The sequence below is a fragment of the Agelaius tricolor genome, unplaced genomic scaffold (assembly GCF_023055355.1).
Source record: "Agelaius tricolor isolate 1412-34295 unplaced genomic scaffold, bAgeTri1.0.p SCAF_22, whole genome shotgun sequence".
NCBI lineage: Eukaryota > Metazoa > Chordata > Aves > Passeriformes > Icteridae > Agelaius > Agelaius tricolor.
This window is the reverse complement of record NW_027269282.1, coordinates 3,055,371-3,072,407: the sequence shown is the minus strand read 5'-3', so window position 1 is coordinate 3,072,407 and position 17,037 is coordinate 3,055,371. Positions and strand designations below refer to the sequence as shown.

Genomic DNA, 17,037 nt, shown 5'->3' with positions numbered 1-17,037 from the left:
AAAGCCTCTCCTGTTCTAAATGTTCATCATTAAACACAGTTTTCTACTTCTCTCTTAAAACCATAAAACTCCACAGGTACTTTTTTCCAAAAAGAAAAAAAAAAATGCTTTCAGCTCAAGACAGAAAAGATTAAAAGGACAGACCCCAACTAATTGCCAGCTCTTCTTCACCTTGCTACCATTTCCTCCCATCTCCTGATAAGTGACATCTGCAGATGAGAGCAGAGCAGAGCTGAACCCAGGAAGGACACATGCTTTAGGAGAGCTGCAAATTCAGCACACCAACAACCACACTCAGCCTAAGGAACCTGGTGTGTAACTAAGGGTTCCAAACCTAGCTGTGGCAGGCCCAGAAAAACCTTCACTCTCACTCATACCAAAGCCTGTCCAAGCCACTGCCACTATGCAAAGGCCACAGCAAAGGAAAGAGGAGGAAGGGACCTGCAGTACCATGTAATAGCATCAGAGCCCACAAGTTACAGTGGGGGCATAGAGAGGGAACAGAGGAAAAGCAGGAAAATCAGACTGTGGCCCCAAATCATCCCTGGCTACATGGCACGTAGGTTTTTTTCTAATTATATACTTATATACTATTTCTGTAGTTATCAGGTCACATATCCTTACACACACACAAATGTAGGCATAGCAACCCCTACATTTCAAAACCAAATTTTTTTAACAATATAGTGATTAAAATGGGACTTTAAAAGATGTAAAAGAGCCCAGGAAGATCCACTCTGTCCCCTCCCATTCTACTTTGAGGTGTTCCCATACAGCTGATTTTGACAAACACAGGTAACAGCAGGCTTAGTTTTGTTAAACCTGTTAGGTACCAAGGGCAATAAATGTAACAGCCAACTCTCTCAGGGAAGAATGTGCAGCATTAGAAAACGTGTTTCCCCACGAGGTGTGAAAGAGAACACTTTCACACATGTATTGACTCACTCCTGTGTTCTGACCGGTTCGATGGATCAGCTCTGGCCTCTCACCCCTGTCTCCTCCAGGATGAACACATGAGTAGAACTCTGGCTCATTCCAGCCTGTCTAAGAACAGCATCCACTAGTCAGGGACTTTCATGACTGTTAAACTTTGTCTTTGGGAAAGAAAATGAGAACCTCCTCTTCTACAGAAGACACAGCATTCTCAAATGATTCAATATTTTATCATCTAACATTTGATCTCATTCTGCAGCCTACTTCCCCCTTCTGTGAGTCGTTTCTCCATCTCCCCAAACCAGTTTATTGCCTGTTTCCAGGAGCACTACAGGAAGCACAAATAATTTTTTTTTTAAGCCATAGAAAGCTGAGAGCCATAAGAACAAAACCTCAGTGCAACTGAGAAAGGCAGGCTTTGTTCCTTGCAGTATGTGAGGTGGAACAAGTAATGCAGATAATCTGAAATTAATTAAAGGGAAAGGCAGGTACATTGAACCTGTCCACAAAGAAATGCTGTATAAGCAAACTGAGAATGCTACACTACCAGCAGTGGTGCCTTTTGATTAAAGGAATGGAGTTTCCAGGCAGGACAGCAAAAACCAACAGGAACACTTAATTAAGAAAATTAAGGACTCCTCAATGCTGATGCTGTAGCTGTGGTTTAGGTGCCTTGAAAAAGAAACCATTTCTGCTTTGGATCAACAGACCATGCTATGTGTAAGCTAGCACTGGAGGAATAACTTTGGAATCTTTGGACCAATTTGAACTGAACTCAACAGGGAAAAAAGGTCACAGAGGTGCAGAATTCCTCTAAGTTGAGCAGAGTGAAGAAGCAGACCCCAAAATAATATCTGGCCTGAACCATAAGGCACCCAGTGTCTACTTTCATAGCTGGCAGGGCTCCAGCTGACGAATGCATCAATCACAATGAGCTCTGCAGCACATCTGTAATGCTCAGCCAAGTACACCTTGTGCCACTCTTCACCCCTCCAAACAGGCAGCAGAATGAGGGAGGGTGACAGAGATGATAGCAAACACTGAGAGAGAGAAGACTCCTGGGAGGGCACACAGTTAAGTGATTGCAAACTTCTGTTGCTTAACAAAAATGACCAGGCATTTTGCTCATTTCCTGGTCCTTCAGAGAGCAGACAGCTCTTACAGACCAGATAAAGTGTTCAGCATGGCTACTTGGTAGGGCCTCAAAATCACTCAGCAGAAATCCTAAGCTGGTGGGCTGTCCTGGCCAGATTTTTTTCTGCTCTATTCCATATCCACACTTTTCTGAAAGCCCTTCAGGTAAAGGCTCAGCTGCCCCTAAAGTCTGACCACAGACAGCTGAACAATCTCTATTATACCTCTGTGACACCTGATATGGACACTGTGACTGGATGGGACTTTATCCTGGTGTTGCTCCAATAGTTGCCAAAGTACACCTGAACAAAGATTCTTTATTCTGAAACACCAGCTGTCTCAAGTAGCACGGCTATCCCACGGGTTTGCAATCTCACTGTCTCACAGGCAAACCTCTCTTCAGGCCAGGTACAAATGTGTTTTTCAGAGCCCAGTAGGCAGGTATGCATGTCTGCCTCTCCAACCACACGCTGTGAGCACGAGCTGACAGTGCTTCTTCACATGCAGGCTCACCAGTCTTGTGTCTTGCACTGGGGCTTTTGGCCAGACAGAAGCAAACCCCTGTCCCACTGAAAACACAAGGTTTATGCAGGCTCAGAGAGCTGGTGTATCTGTCCACAGGTGCCAGGCCCCAGCCCCCCATCTGTACTCCCATCCACGCTGCCACTGCAGAGTCAAGAACTAACAACATTTTTGCTGGTTGGGAATAAAACTAGGAAGACACTGTGGGTGACAGAACGAGGACATTATCCATCACATACTGGTCTAGCCCTCAACCTGGCAGAAGATTGCCATGAGGAAATCCAACCAGGCCCACCAAGGGGGCAGAAGGAAAATTCATTTGCCCTGTCTCACTCAGGAGTACTTCACCTGCACCTGGTGTTGGGCAAAGACTTTCCCCTTTGGCTGTGAAGTGGAACATGGAGGGGAAGGCAACCTTAATGACCACACAAGCTTACAAGACCCTTGAACTTTACATGCTTCTACATTATCCCATGTAAGATTGCACAAACAGGCACACAAACCTACACGTGCTATCATCCAAACAATCCACACACCTCAGAGTCAGCTCCCACTCCCCTGATCAGACAGATTCCTCTGCTGTCTGCATTTCCAATGAAAGCCCAAATTCATGGCTCCCACGGCCTCATCACACTAATTCTCATCCAGCTCAAAAGGAGCTGCAATTTGAAATGGCTTGATCTGTCAAGCCAAGCAGGTAAAGGGATAGGAACAGCAGACAATGGTGATCTTAAAACCCTTTGAGACAGAATTTTACAATGCTTTAACATTAACATCTGTTAATGATTTTAGCTATGTTCTACTTTTCTACTATTGAGAGTCCTGTTCTTTCCCATCTTAACTCGTCACCTATTTTCCTTTCATGCAATCTCTTAGAAAAATATATATCTACAGCATCTAAGCTGTAGCAATGAAGTAAGGTAAGTATTTTGTTATTAAGTGGCCCATCAATACTGATCATAGCCCAGAGTATATCCCTCCTCTCTTGCATGCCTCAGTTTCCTCAAAAAAAAAGGGAAAAAAAGTTTATACTACTGACCTTCCTTTCAATGTCCTTTGGAATACACAGCAGAAGGAGGCAGCAAAAGACATTTTTATGTACAGTCATGACTGCCATCGTGCAAGCACAAAAATGGTAGGATTTGGTGGTAAAAGACAGGAAGACTGGAACAGAAAAATGTCTCCATATACACAGCCATCCACCCCACTGCCTTGTGCAGAAAGAATTTACCTCCCAGTTCTCTTCCCTATTAACAGAGGCAGTTAAGGCCACAGACCAGCAAAATCTGCCTGCACCTCATGGTATTGATCACAGCTGAGAGGGATTTTTCAAACAGACACCAACTGCAGAGAAAGGCTAACAACCAATTAAAGCTCCCACTCCATCCCCCCTGCACCCATGAGGTCCTAAAGTATTTTGGCAAGAGCGACATAATAATGTTTTACACATTCTTCTCTTCTACCCAACAGCTTTTGCAAATGTCCATCCATTTCAAGCCTCAGTGAGAGCCCTTCACATGCATTAACTCCTGCTTGTGGATAGAGAATCCAAGATATTTGAGGTGCAATGGCAAGACCACGAATCATAAACACGACCTGCATGCATAGCCTGCTCTCCTCCAGTGCCCAAGGATGCACATCTGAACTCAACCCATACATTTCTCTCTGCCCTGAAAGTCAGCAGGAGCCGTGTGCCAAGACTTCTGCTCCATTAACCCCTCACTGGGGTCCTCTACCAAATCCCCAGGAGAGGCTCAACCCATTTCAGGAGCCTACCACCACCAGCACGACTGAAGATGTACCAGCAGTACCCACGTTACAGACTGATGCAGTGTCAAAGCAGCTGCTTCCAGCATCCCAGTTCTTCAGCCCATCACTGACTTAAGTGATTTGCAGCTGCTCAGTCCTAGTTTTTTTTTTAAATCCCAAACATACATTTTAGTCCCAAAGGGGGAAATTTTTCTTTGTCCGCAACGCAGTGGCTGGTAAGAATTCCAATTCTTTCTATTCCTCCACATCCACAAGAAAAGAAAGGATGAACACAAACCCTAAGATTTGTGCAACACCCTTCAGCCTGGTGAAAAAGTTAAGAGTGCCAAGTGGCAGGGACCTGTCAGGGCAAGTGCGTCCTCTGCGGATCAGGCACAGGGAGAGAAGTGAAGGAGCCCAGTTCTCCTGCCTTCCCCAGCGGAGAGGGAGGAGATGGGCAGCGAGGTGGCTCTGTCAGAAGTGCCCCGAGCGGGGGGACAACAACGGGCCAGGGTAGCGGAGGAGGCGGAAGGTGCAGGCAGGAGCGGCCGCCCTGCTTGCCGGCCGCACTGTTCAAACACAGCCTCGCCCACGGCAGCTGCAGGGCCACGCTGGAGGTTCCACTCAGGCTGGAGGGGACGGAGCAGATGAGAGATCCCGGCACAGGGAAAACCACCTTCAGGGAAAAGCCTGGCAGCGCAAAGGGAGCCAGCATCACTGCACGGGATGGCGGAACGCTGCACCACGGCCGAGTGCTGGCAGGACTCCTCTCGTCTCTGGCAGAGGGAACCCCAGGCAGCGGGAGCTTCCCAGAGTCTGTGACTCCGAGCGGGTTTCCATATCCACATTTCAGCAGCCGCTGCCCTCCCAGCACGCAGTCCGGGCTCCGGCAGCGTTCCCTCCCTTTCTCAGAGGCCCACGCTCCCTCTAGCGCCCGGCGCCGCTTCCCTCAGGCCGGCAGCCCGCGCCCTTCCCTCGGCCTGCGCCCCGGGACCCATCCGCAGCACGCCGGGCTAATTAAAACCGATGCTATTTGGGGCACGCAGGCCCTGTGGTGCTCTGCAGAGCTGCCCGCTTAGCGATTGTGTCGCATGTTGGAATAAAAAGGGAAAAAAACACCGTGACAGCCTCAGTGTCAGGGCTGTGCCACTCGTTTCAGTGGGAGAGCAATCAGGTCTCCTTCAGCACTGAGAGGGAGGAACAAAAGTGAGATTTGATAACTCAGCATCCATCTTTTCTTACTTTTATTGCATGCTGTGACTCCACTGGTTATGAAGGCTGGAAATTGACCCTAAAGTTTCCATGGCAGATTATTTATCAAATATGTTTACACCCACACAGCCACGTTCTACAAACATGCAGCAAATTTTCTTCAGTTGCCTCAGTCTCATAATACCCCATAAAGGCAGGAAAGGAAACACTTCTCCTTTTTGCCTGGAGGAAATATTAACAACAATGGTGCAGCTCTCCCTGAACATGAGGAGAAGTTAGGATTTTGGAAATTGTTTACTTTGGATTCCTACACGGGGTTTAAGCAAGCCAGGAAGCTTGTATGCAAAGGTGTGACTGCAGTAAAGTATATTCCAGCTAAGGGCTATTCCAGCTTAAAATTCCTGTTGGGCTCCACCAAATACGTCACCAGAGCATTGTCCAGCATGGCTTACAGTGTGGGTCAAACTCCCACAGAGTAACAAACTCTCCCAGCCAAACAAGAGACAGTGAAAGGCTGTGCACAAGAGAGGAAAAAATCCATCTGCCCACAGTCCTGTGGCTGTAATTCAGAAAACATGAAGGGCCCACATGTCTCCTTGTTGTACTGTTCCATGTTTCCTCACTACTGTATTCATTTCTCAATCTTACTTTCCCACTGCTTTAGGATTCTGCAGGTTGAATTCTCCACTAGAGTACAGTAGCCTAGATCAATCCTACATCAATTTAAACTGAGGATCCAAACAAATACTTCACTGCTTTGGGGAATTTCTGCAATTATAGTATTCAGTGCTTCACAAGGAACATGTCATTTAATTTGCTGTCTCAGCTGAGGCAGGTTGGATTCAACACCTTCAAACACAGATTCTCAATGGAAGATAAACTTGACCAGAGCCCAGCCAAACCCAAGCATTAACTCCACAAGTGACAGGTCCCCTGCAATGTCCTCAAAGCAGCCCCAGTCATGAGTCCTGGCTCTCAATTCTGGAATGAATCTGGAATTGTGTGCAAGTGCTGACTGATGTAAGCATGTACTGCTCTCTGTTCTACCCACAGTCATCCAGGGAGCTCAAGGAGCATGATACTACAGTATGACTTGAGTCAATTCTTGACTGTTTGCAAGACTGGTTTCCAGTATTCTTCAGTGCAAGTAACTCCAAAGATCTTTGCCCTTAAGCTGTGCTTTTCCCATTAGACAACACTGGTCTCCTATGTTTTCTAAAATCCCTACTACAAACACAGCTGTAAATTTGGAAACTCTCAGAAAGTTTCATCTTCCTACAGCCTTGCCTTCAAGAAAATATTTGTTTCATCTCACCTCCCTTTTGAGAAAAATCTCTCCTGCTTAACATAAATCATCTGCTCAAACCTCTTTTAAAAAGACTCCATCATCTAATTGGATGAATGTTTTCCATTATGAAAAAAATAATTAAAGAATCACAAAGCTTTTTCTATTTGCATTTAATCCACTTTGAAAGCTTAGCCACAAGTCCTAGGGCATCATCTCTGATCATGGCAAAGTCTGAGTACTGAGGTCTGAAGAGAAACTGCTGATAGGCACCTCAGACAGGAGCAGTTCTGTTACTGAGCTTGGAGCTACAAGAACATCAACACTTTGCTGTGCCAGGCAGGGAAACGGCCCAGGGAACCTGCCAGTTTCCTGGGATCCACAAACAGTACCCAGGTCCAAACATCAAATTGACTTTGCAATGAAACCAGTCTGGAGAGAAACAACACAAAAAATATTTTCCAGATGCATTCTCCCTGGTCTACTAACTCAACACAACCACAAAACTAGTTGCCACGCTGATTTCATTTTTACTTCCAATCTTCTATTTAAACATTAATTAAAAATGGATTGGCAAAGTACTGGAGAAGGACTTTAGTAGCAAGCTACATTAATAAAGGTAGAGGAAAAGTGGAAAAGCATAAAGACATTTTGCCAGATTTGGCCTACCTTCAATGGCAACAAGACCATAGCATACTCAAAAGCTATTTGAGAACAAAACAGTCTAGAATAGAAATTAAAATATCTGCCAAAGGCAGTGCAATTAATGTTGCTCTCTCACCATTTTTGCATTCTAGGAGTAAACATTTTAGACTGAAATCCAGCTGGACTTTTGGAGCAGTTACCCATGGCTGACAACTAAATGCAGCTTTGCCTGCCTAAAGATTTCCCTTCCTCCCTTCCAAGCATAGCAGTCTATTTGGAATTGCAAATACTGCCCATCACACACCGCATTGCAAGGCATCTTAATGAAAAACTACCTGGCACAGAGTGATCCCATTGGCCTCCTCAGCTTGTAATGCTCCATGGGAGTGAATAATGTCTCAGCATCCGACCACCAGTACATTAGCAGATCACACCAGAACCCTGCCAAAAGCATTCAGAGGAATCATTCCCGGAAGAGACAGGCTTCACTGGGAGAACTTGCACAACCTGCTTGTCACTGCCAGCCCCCAGAGCTTGACAGGGCAAAGAAAAAGGATCAGTGGTAGCAGGAGGTAAAGAAAACCCATCCAGGACAGAGTGGTTCCCATCAGATCATCATCTTTACATGAGTCTTGAAAATCCCCAAAGAACTTCTGGTACCTTGCTGCAGCACTTCCTTCGAGAAGAAACTTTTCCTAATGTCCAGTATGACATATGTTGAGGCTGTTAACGCATATTAATTCCTATTCAACCAAAAAGATAAGCTGCATCTTCTAACTCTACTTCCAATGTCTGTAAGCTACTGCAGCATTATTAGCCTCCTCTTTATTATCTTGTCCCAAAGGCATCTCATATTCCAAGTCTTGGGGTGAATCTTGAAACCACATTAACTCTAGAAATGACACAGGCTGACTGGACAAAACAGTGCAGCATAGCTGCCAAGACAAAACCAGACCCTAGTCCAGTGTCTGACCAGCTCTCATCCTGCCCTCCCCAGTTTTCAGGGCCTGGATCATGCTGTAAGCATCAATGCAATTGCATGGTTTGCACAAGCAGCGGCTGCATCATTGAAGCACACCAGACTTCCACTGGTTTAACTTCTGCACTGTGGTACTACAATGAGATAAAAAACTTGCATTGCTGACATTTTTCATGTAGTATGAAAAATCCAACCCCTAGGATCATAGAGGAACTTGGCCTGGCTGCAGCAACCTGTAATATACACATGCCTTAGACAAATGCCCTCTCCTGCTCTTACTAGGGCACTGTAGTGCATTTCTCATCTTTATTCTGGAAGTTTGGGAGAATTTATGCCAGAATCTGGGAGATGTCCCTGCCCATGACAATGGGGAGTGGGACTAGATCATCTTTAAGATTCCTTCCAACACTTAATATTCAATGATTCTTTGGAGTTTGCCTCTGGTTACTAAAAAAGGCAAAGGCATATATACATGGGATAGCTAAAGCATGCAGTGATCATAGCTGCAGCATCTCCATAGGTAGTGGATTAAAAATGTCTTCCAGAGAAAGCTAGAAATGTGCATCTTTTCTTCTCATATGAAAAAAAAAAAAAACAATGCCAGTCACAATGCCACAGAATTTGTGGTAATTCAATCACGGAAAAAGCATGGACAAAATTAAGTACTTTCTATAAACAGCTACTTTCATCAGAGGCACAACTCTGAAACCTAACAAAAACAGTTCCCATTTCCTATTCCATCAGTGATCATACCAGGAGAGCAATCCTAATAAGTGTGTTTTATTCCCTGTAGCTTCTTGGAATCTCTTGGAAAACCTACTATCAAGAAATGAGATAGTGAGATTTAAAACTGTAAGAGCATTAAAGGTGCTGCTACCTTTTTTTGCACATCCTTATCCTAGAAGTCAGGAGAGAGGAAGGAGGAAAAGATTATATGAGGAATCAGATCATCTTCACAAGAAGGTTGGAGAGAGCATCTGATGAGCAGAACAAGGAAAAATTTGATGCACTAACATAAACATCTAGAGAGGGAAAACAAGTGTAGAACTCAAAACTGCTCACTGAATTTGTACACAGCATATGTGTTCAGAGATGAATGCTTTTGGAAAAAGAATGGTTTGCAGATCTTTTGGGAATAACAGTATTTTTCACTAAAAATTCTCCTTTCTTTAGAAAAGCCTTGGCAAGAAAACATTTTATCTGATCTCTCCAAGGTCCCTCAAGAGCTTCATGACCTTGCTCAATAAATGCTTCTATTAGGGCAGATTGATACTTGAAGCCCAAATAGAAGTCTGCTTTTTCCAATATCAGACCCACTGAATTAAACCAAGTGCCCTCCATAAGAACATAGAGAACACAAACCTCACTTCTACACAGACTAGCATTTTTGTATTTTCCTAACGATTTTCACTTCAAGATCCTCAGGTATTGTACAAAGCAGAAATGAATTCTGCTCCACACCACCACTTTGTGGTAGCTAAGTAGTACTATCCTCGTTTAACATGGAAGAGGAGATCCAAAGAGGTTAATTGTCTTTCCTAAGGTCACAGAAAAAGCCTCTGGGCAGGACAAAGCAGAGAACCCAAATTCCCTGATCTCACCAGCTTTTTGCCTCTATCATAATCCTGACCTCACTAGCTGCAAATACAGAAAACAAAAGTTTGTTGCCTGGAAGGGATTATGTTTAAGTAAGTTAAATTGTGATTTCAGGGACGTGTGAGAAAAGGGGGATAGGAGATTCACAGACACTTGCTTTTAAAATAACAATAATTAAGGAGCAGAGGGTTTTAACATTCTAGGTAACAAAACGTCCAGCAGCTGCAAAGACCTCCCTTATGTGGAGTGTCTGCAGATCTCTGCAAATCCATCCAGTTTTTAGGAATACCCCACCACTAATGCACAAAACTTGATTGTTCATGTTTTAATAACACATAAGTAACAAAAGCTGAGCTTTTGAAGTCTGTTCAAGTTACAGAATTGGTAAAAGCAAGCTGTTTGCCTCTTTACTGCTTTGGGAGCCTGAATACAATAACATACATATCCTACCTACTCTACTAGGTCAACTGAAATAATCATGACATGAGTTAATATCTATTGTCCATTTCCAACACACCTTCCTGCTGCTTTACATCTCCTGTGACCTAAGAAGATTTATGCTTTGTGATGTGGGGCTGGGCACCAATGTGGCTGGCAAAAGAAGCCACACTGTTTGCCTGAGTGACCTTGGGCAAATTGCTTCATGTTCCTGTGCCATGGACACACCAACAATAGAATTAGGTAAAAACTGAGCTGCAGCAGAAAACCAGGCATTGGATTCAGCCTTATCTGTTAATTAATGAAAGAACCCAGGTTCCCTCTACACAGTTAAAAAAAAATCAAATTAATTACTAAATGCAGTGTGTTTTCTGCAAAAGACAGGAGAGAAGTCTCAGAATGCTAGACCTCATATTAGGAAAATCACAAAAAAATAACATTAGAATTTATTATCATGCTTGCTTCTCCTTCCTACAAACACCACCCTGGCAATAAACACCAATCTTTTGCTTTAGCTTGTGCTTTTGAGTTGGAAGCTTTCAATGCATGGTATCCTGAGGTGCAAAATCCTAATGGCATGCCATGAACAATCAGGATATTTTCTTTCTTTACCCTTCTCAGTCACTTAAAGAAGAAGGAATCTAGTTATTTAAATAGCATGTTTCTGCGAAAGAAACTGAGGAGAGTGAATTTTGTGAAAATCACTTTCTGAGCTGTGCTTTAGAAAAAAATAACCTTTCTTTCCCCTGCAAATGCCTACAGAATGAGTTTTCATTGCTACTTTAAGCAGAAATACTCAAAATTATTGGAAATCCGTGCTGGGAAGGCATGGGGGAGGCATTTAAGCTTCTTTTACCCAACACCACTTGATTCAGCATCATAATGAAACAAAAGAGAGGGCATATAGGTTGTTTTCTTCAGTACATGGCATGTTATGTTAAAAATAAATAGTCCTAGAGACAAGTGAAGTGCTGAAATATACCATACAGTTGTTTTCTCTTCAATGTTTGCTTTCATCTTTAATGAGAGTGAAATTCATGTCTGGCAAACACAACTGCCTTTAAAATTTGGTTAAATCAAAGTAACATCTACATTGCTGTCAGAATTATTGCCTAAGTAGCAATAAATAGACAAAAAAAAATCAAGTAAAAAGAATAGTTGAATTGCACATTAGAACCTATAGCTGATGCACAGATAGAGACACAGATAGAGAAGTAGGTAGACAATTTGCTTTTTCATGGCTAGTAAGTTCCATGAAGAATGTATCTGAAAATGCAACCAATCTGCTTTATGCTGTTAATTGCTTTATATTCATTTCCAATAGTGGCAAAACAATAAAAGAGGCATTTTCAAGGCAGTGACAAGCTATAATAATCAGAATAATGGGAATATTGTCATCAGACATAAAGGTTTCCCAGAGTCCTTTAAATTACATCTGTTCCCAGACTACATGAGAGTAGGAATGGTATTTCTGATACCAAGTCAAAAGAAACTTCAAGTTTTGTCCACAGCCACCTGCCGGGCGTTGCAGAGTGGGCGTGAGGGAGGGTCCTGCACAATGATGGCACAACGTGCGGGCTCTTGGGACGTGCCCTCTACACACAGTCCCACAGGCTTCCAGGGACATCTCAGAGACTCGTTATTATTGACTTCGGGAAATAGGCGTGAGATCCCACGGATTTTTTTACAAACTTTCCACTCTGCTTGCACTACATGCCTCCCCTCAAAGCTCCTTGACGTGCTGTGGGGTTTTCCACCCCTTAGTGAATTAATGGGATCTCTCTTGCCTCCAGCACTCACAGCGGGGCACCGGAGGGCTTTTCCACCAGCCCTGCGCATCACGCATCCCAGGCAGGGAGGCAGCAAAGCGTGCCACGGTGTTAATTACATACGGAGGGACTGGGAGTGGGGGTCCCCAGGGCAGCGGCGCACGGGACACGCTGGAGCGCAGAGCAGAGCGCTGGGGCCAGCCCGGCCCTCCGGGGCGCTGCCCGGGCATCGCGGCTCTGCCTCCGGGGGCGGGGGCAGGGGCAGAACCGTGCTCCCACTCGCCTTCACCTTTCCCCAGGAAAACTTTTCTCCTGCGGCCATCGCTCCGTGCCCCACTCCCGCTGGCCATAAGGGCACGGTGCCCGCCCAGCGCCCCTCTCCTCCCCGCAGCCCCGTCCCGCCGCTGTCCCGGCTCCCTCCCCGCCAAGCGCCGCCGGACCGGAGCGGGTCGGCTCGGGTCGGCTCGGGTGTGCGGGGCGGTACTCACGCTGCTGTTGTGTCCGGACCAGTGCACCATGGCTTGGTTGTGCGCCGCATCCCCGGTGAGCGCGAAGGTGGTGCTGCTCAGCCTCGGCTCCTCGGCCCCTCGCGGCCGCGCCGCTTTCCCATCCTCCGGCGGCCCGCGGGGCTGAGCGCGGCCGCCGCGCTGCCCCTCGGCCGCGGGCACCCCCCGGACGCCGCCGGCCGGCAGCGCCCGGCGCCCCTCGGTGCTCCGGCGGGTCCGCGGCGCCGCCGGGCCCCGGCTCCCGGGCGCGCCGCCTCCCGCCCCCGCCGCGCGGAGCGCCGCTCCCCGCGGCCCCGCTTGGCCCCCCGGCTCCGCGCCCGGCACCGGCTCCGCGGCGGCCGCCGCCCCGACCGAGCCCCGCGCTCGGCCGCCCGGCCAGCTCCGTAATCCTCGCGGCGGCGGCGGCGGCGGCTGTCGCTGCTCCTGCCTAAGGCGAGACGAGGAGGACGGCCAGGAGGGCGATGGAGATGAGCAGGATCTGCAAGTTATTTCGGCGCCGGTGCAACACCAAGAGAGAAGTAAGAACCATGTCCAGGCGAGAAAAATGGTGTGGCAGGTCGGAAAGCAGTTGGTCCCCTTCTCCATGCCTTTGCGGAGCGAGTCGGGGGGCTTGCAGAGGGAGGGGGGATGAGGCGCTGCGTTTAGGGCTTTTTTTTTTTTTTTTAGGAAGAAAGGGGCCGGATTCTAATTATAATATTTATTATTTGCAAAAGGCGCCTCTTTCTCTGGCTCTTCTTCTTTCTCTTCTTCGCTTTTCTCTTGACTCTTTCTCAGCCTCTGAGACGATGACCAGGAAAAAAAAGAAAAAAAAAAAAAGGAAAGAAGGGGGGGAAAAGGAAAAAAAACTCTCCCCGGTAGTTGGATTCTGTTCCTTACTGTTGCTGGATATTTTTTTTTTTTTTCAAAAGTGCTTTTCAGTGAAACTGTTCACGTTCAAGGATTTGATCAAGTGAGAGGGTACCACCACACGGGGGGAGGAGCCCCGAGCCTTGCCAAGCCGCCGCCGCCGCTGAAATACACCGCCGAGTCACCCGCCGCGCCGCGCCGCGCCGCCGGGGGCCGGGAGCGGGGCCGGGGGCGGGAGCGGGACACCGCGCTGCACCGAATCAGCTGGAGCATCACCCAGCCTTCTCTCCTGATTTGGTATGTGTGCTCCTGGCCGAGAGAAAGCAGCCGTCATTCCCCGCTTCTCCTGATGTATATGTACATAGACTCGTGTTTACAGCGCTGTGGGTGCTCCTCGCCCTGTGTGTGTGCGTGTACATGTACGCACAAAGGCTGGATGCCAGCCACGGGTACGGGGCACGAGGGAACGCAGCTGGGATGAGCGGCTCTTGGGTGCCTCCCGTGTGTAAGAGCGCACCCACGGACCCGGCCATCCAGCAGCATCCCTCCAGAGCCGGCTCCGTGCGTGTGGATGTGCCCGTCCCAAGCGCAGCCTCCCGGCCGCGGGAACTCGCGCGTGTGCGTGGGAATCCCAGCAACCTTGCCACTGTCCAGTAAGGGAGACTGGCAGGATTTGTGTGGGGCCAATAACGAAGAAAGGGCAGTGTCTGCAGGAAGCTCCCTGCAGCAGCATCTCGGGACTGTGTCGGGAGAAGGAGCGAGGGGGATGTATTTCTTTAGGTCACGGCAGCGCAGCGCTCCCGCTCCCGTCGCACGGATGCATTCCCCCTGGCCAGGACACCTGTTTTCTGCTGGCAAAGCTCAAGAAGCCTTTGCAGCTTCAGCCCCCGGACAAGGTGTGAGTAATGGCAGGCTGTGAATGGGAGAGGGAGGCTGCTGCCGCCTCCCGCGGCTGCGGGGCGTCCCTGTGGGTCACCCTTGTCATCGCCATCTGTGCCAGTGCCACGTCCCTCCGGACCGATTCATTGCAGCAACACGTCGGCACTTTCTCTTCGGATCAAACCCACGGTCGACCTTCTCCCGTTCTCCTCCTCCCTTTGAAAAGTGTCGATAATTAGCGATTTTTCAATCGTCCCACCCTCCTACTTCCCGCATCAGCCATTCTTTGCCGTCCAAAGACGGATCCACCAACTACGCGGCTCTCCCCGCGGTCTCCCCCCTCCCCATCGCCAGGCCCGGTGCGGGGGCGGCTCAACACTTTCTCCCGCCTATCGCGGGTCTCCCAGCCCGGCAGGGAGCGGGGGACAGAGGCAGGACCGGAGCTGACACTGCCCGCACTGGGGCCGCACTGGCCCGTTTCTGGCCAGCTGCTGCCCGGCGCTTGGTCAGCGCCTGCTGCAGAGCGCCCGGCTCGGGCTGGGGGGCCCGTGCAGCCCGGCTGCCGCAGGGGAGCGAGGAGAGAGCCGGAGGAGGGAAGAGGGGCTACACACAGCGCTGCCTGTTGCAAACGGGGGAAGCGGTCGCTAAAGGGCTGTCCTGCAGGAGTGGGAAGAGGGGCCGGGTGGCAGCCGGTGCGCACAGAACAGCGCTGACAGCCTCGGGAAGGCGGCGGGGGCCGTACCCACAAACATGGCCCTTTATTAGCCTCAATTCCCAACGCAGAGAGGGAAAGTGGGAGGTGGGGGTAGGGGAAGCGAATCACCCACTCCCAACGCAACGGATGGTATTCCTGGCTTGGAATCGGCTCCTTTTGTACTGTGCTGCCAAAATGTTTAGATGACGTTTTATTTGTGTGGGAGCAGTGACGTGGGCTTGAGCCAGAGCTGCTCCACAGAACCTCAGGCAAGGGGATTTCACAAATTGCACACACGCGTGGCAGGGACCACCCTGCAGGCACAGGGACACACCAGCCTTGAGACTGCACACTGCTGTTGCTTGTAAGCAACCAGCAGGGTATGGGGAACAGGAAGGACCCCACTGCCCCCCAAACTAGACTACTGCAGGAACAGAGTCCCCAGGTTTGTGTTATTAGCAGAACACATGCCAACCCAGTGTCTGTGCACTGTGAGGAGAGGCACTGCCCACCTAATGCCATCCTCTAGGAGTGAGGTGGCTGCTGTGACAGGCAGAACTTGTTCTTAAATTATAATCAAAGTTTCTGCAGTCCCTCTGGACCCAGCAGCAGCTCACTGCTGCTCCTGAAGGTCTCTGCACATCAAGAATCCCAGGCACCACATAGTAAAAGCTACTGTGGTGCTAGCAATTGCCACTACTTAGCCAGTCCCCTGCAGTGCAGTCCACCCAGTCCCTTTTATCTCTCAGCCTTGCTGGACACTGCCTAGGATCTAGTCCTTGTCCAGATCCTGATCCTGCACTCCTTTGTGCAGCAGCATCCTTGGCCAAAGCTCACCCAGACCAAGACAGGACTTGTGGACTCATCTCATTTCACAAATCCTGCCAGCACAAAGCATTTCTTTGTGTCCATCACATCACTCTTTGTCACCACAAGAGCCCAGCTGTGCTGGACATGGCACAGAAGGTGATGGTGAACACTTGCATGCAGCCTAACACTTTATTTAGGACAGGAAATTCACCATTCCAATAGCAGGTGTTTTCTACCCTGCAGACTGAAGAGCCATTCCTGCAATCGCCTCTGTGAGTGTCATCCTCACCTGCCACACTCGGGGATAGTCCCAGACATTCAGTGCTGCCTATGTCAGTGAGATCACTCCAAGCCCTAATTTCTCAGACAGACACCCACAAGAAGCTCTGGTCTTTCTGAAGCAAATTCTAAAATGCCTTCATCAGTGCCGGCTTATTGCTGTTAGATAACAGGATGCACAGCTGGGGAAGTCCCACTGATGATGTGGGACTGCGTACTAGAGTCTCCCCGCTCTGCCTCAGCAGTGCCAGAGAGCAGCAGCCGTGCTCTCTCGTATCGTTCCTTCTCTAGAAAACAAAGGTAATGTGAGCAACACCCCCATCTCCTGCACGATTCGCGAACTGCGTGCCCATGGCCAGCACACAGAAAAAGGGGCTTTTCCAGTTTGTAACCATCCCTGTTGCAGGAATAACAGATTTGCTTCAAAACCTGGCCTCTTGCATGACAGGGTGACAGTGAGGATGTCATCTGACAACCCCAGATCTGCACAGTCTATATCCGAGAATAGAAATGGAATAGTTCAACGCAGTATCCATTACAGGCTGTTTTAATCCCTGATCTAATCCATTATGATCTGCTTTAATCCCCACCCAGCTGCAAACATCCATTCAAAGAAGCAGGGGTTGGTGTTATATTCTGTCGGACCATGTTGAGTTTTAATTGATGTAGAGAAAACCATATGCCCTAACACCAGGCAATGCAGAGGATTTCTAAGTAAGTAAGTAAATGTTCCGGAAGGCAAATTGTGGCACAAATACAAA

The 17,037-nt window shown here is 48.2% G+C and overlaps 1 protein-coding gene across 1 annotated transcript in view; it reads right to left on the bottom strand.

The window, feature by feature from the left end:
• Nucleotides 1-13,716, bottom strand: part of SORCS3 (sortilin related VPS10 domain containing receptor 3) — a 266,957-nt gene extending 253,241 nt beyond the window's left edge. The window contains exon 1 of the mRNA XM_071446466.1: nucleotides 12,751-13,716. Coding sequence (XP_071302567.1) covers nucleotides 12,751-13,353 — 603 coding nt within the window. The 5' untranslated portion in view covers nucleotides 13,354-13,716. The remainder of the gene's footprint in view (nucleotides 1-12,750) is intronic.
• Nucleotides 13,717-17,037: the final 3,321 nt, after the last annotated feature.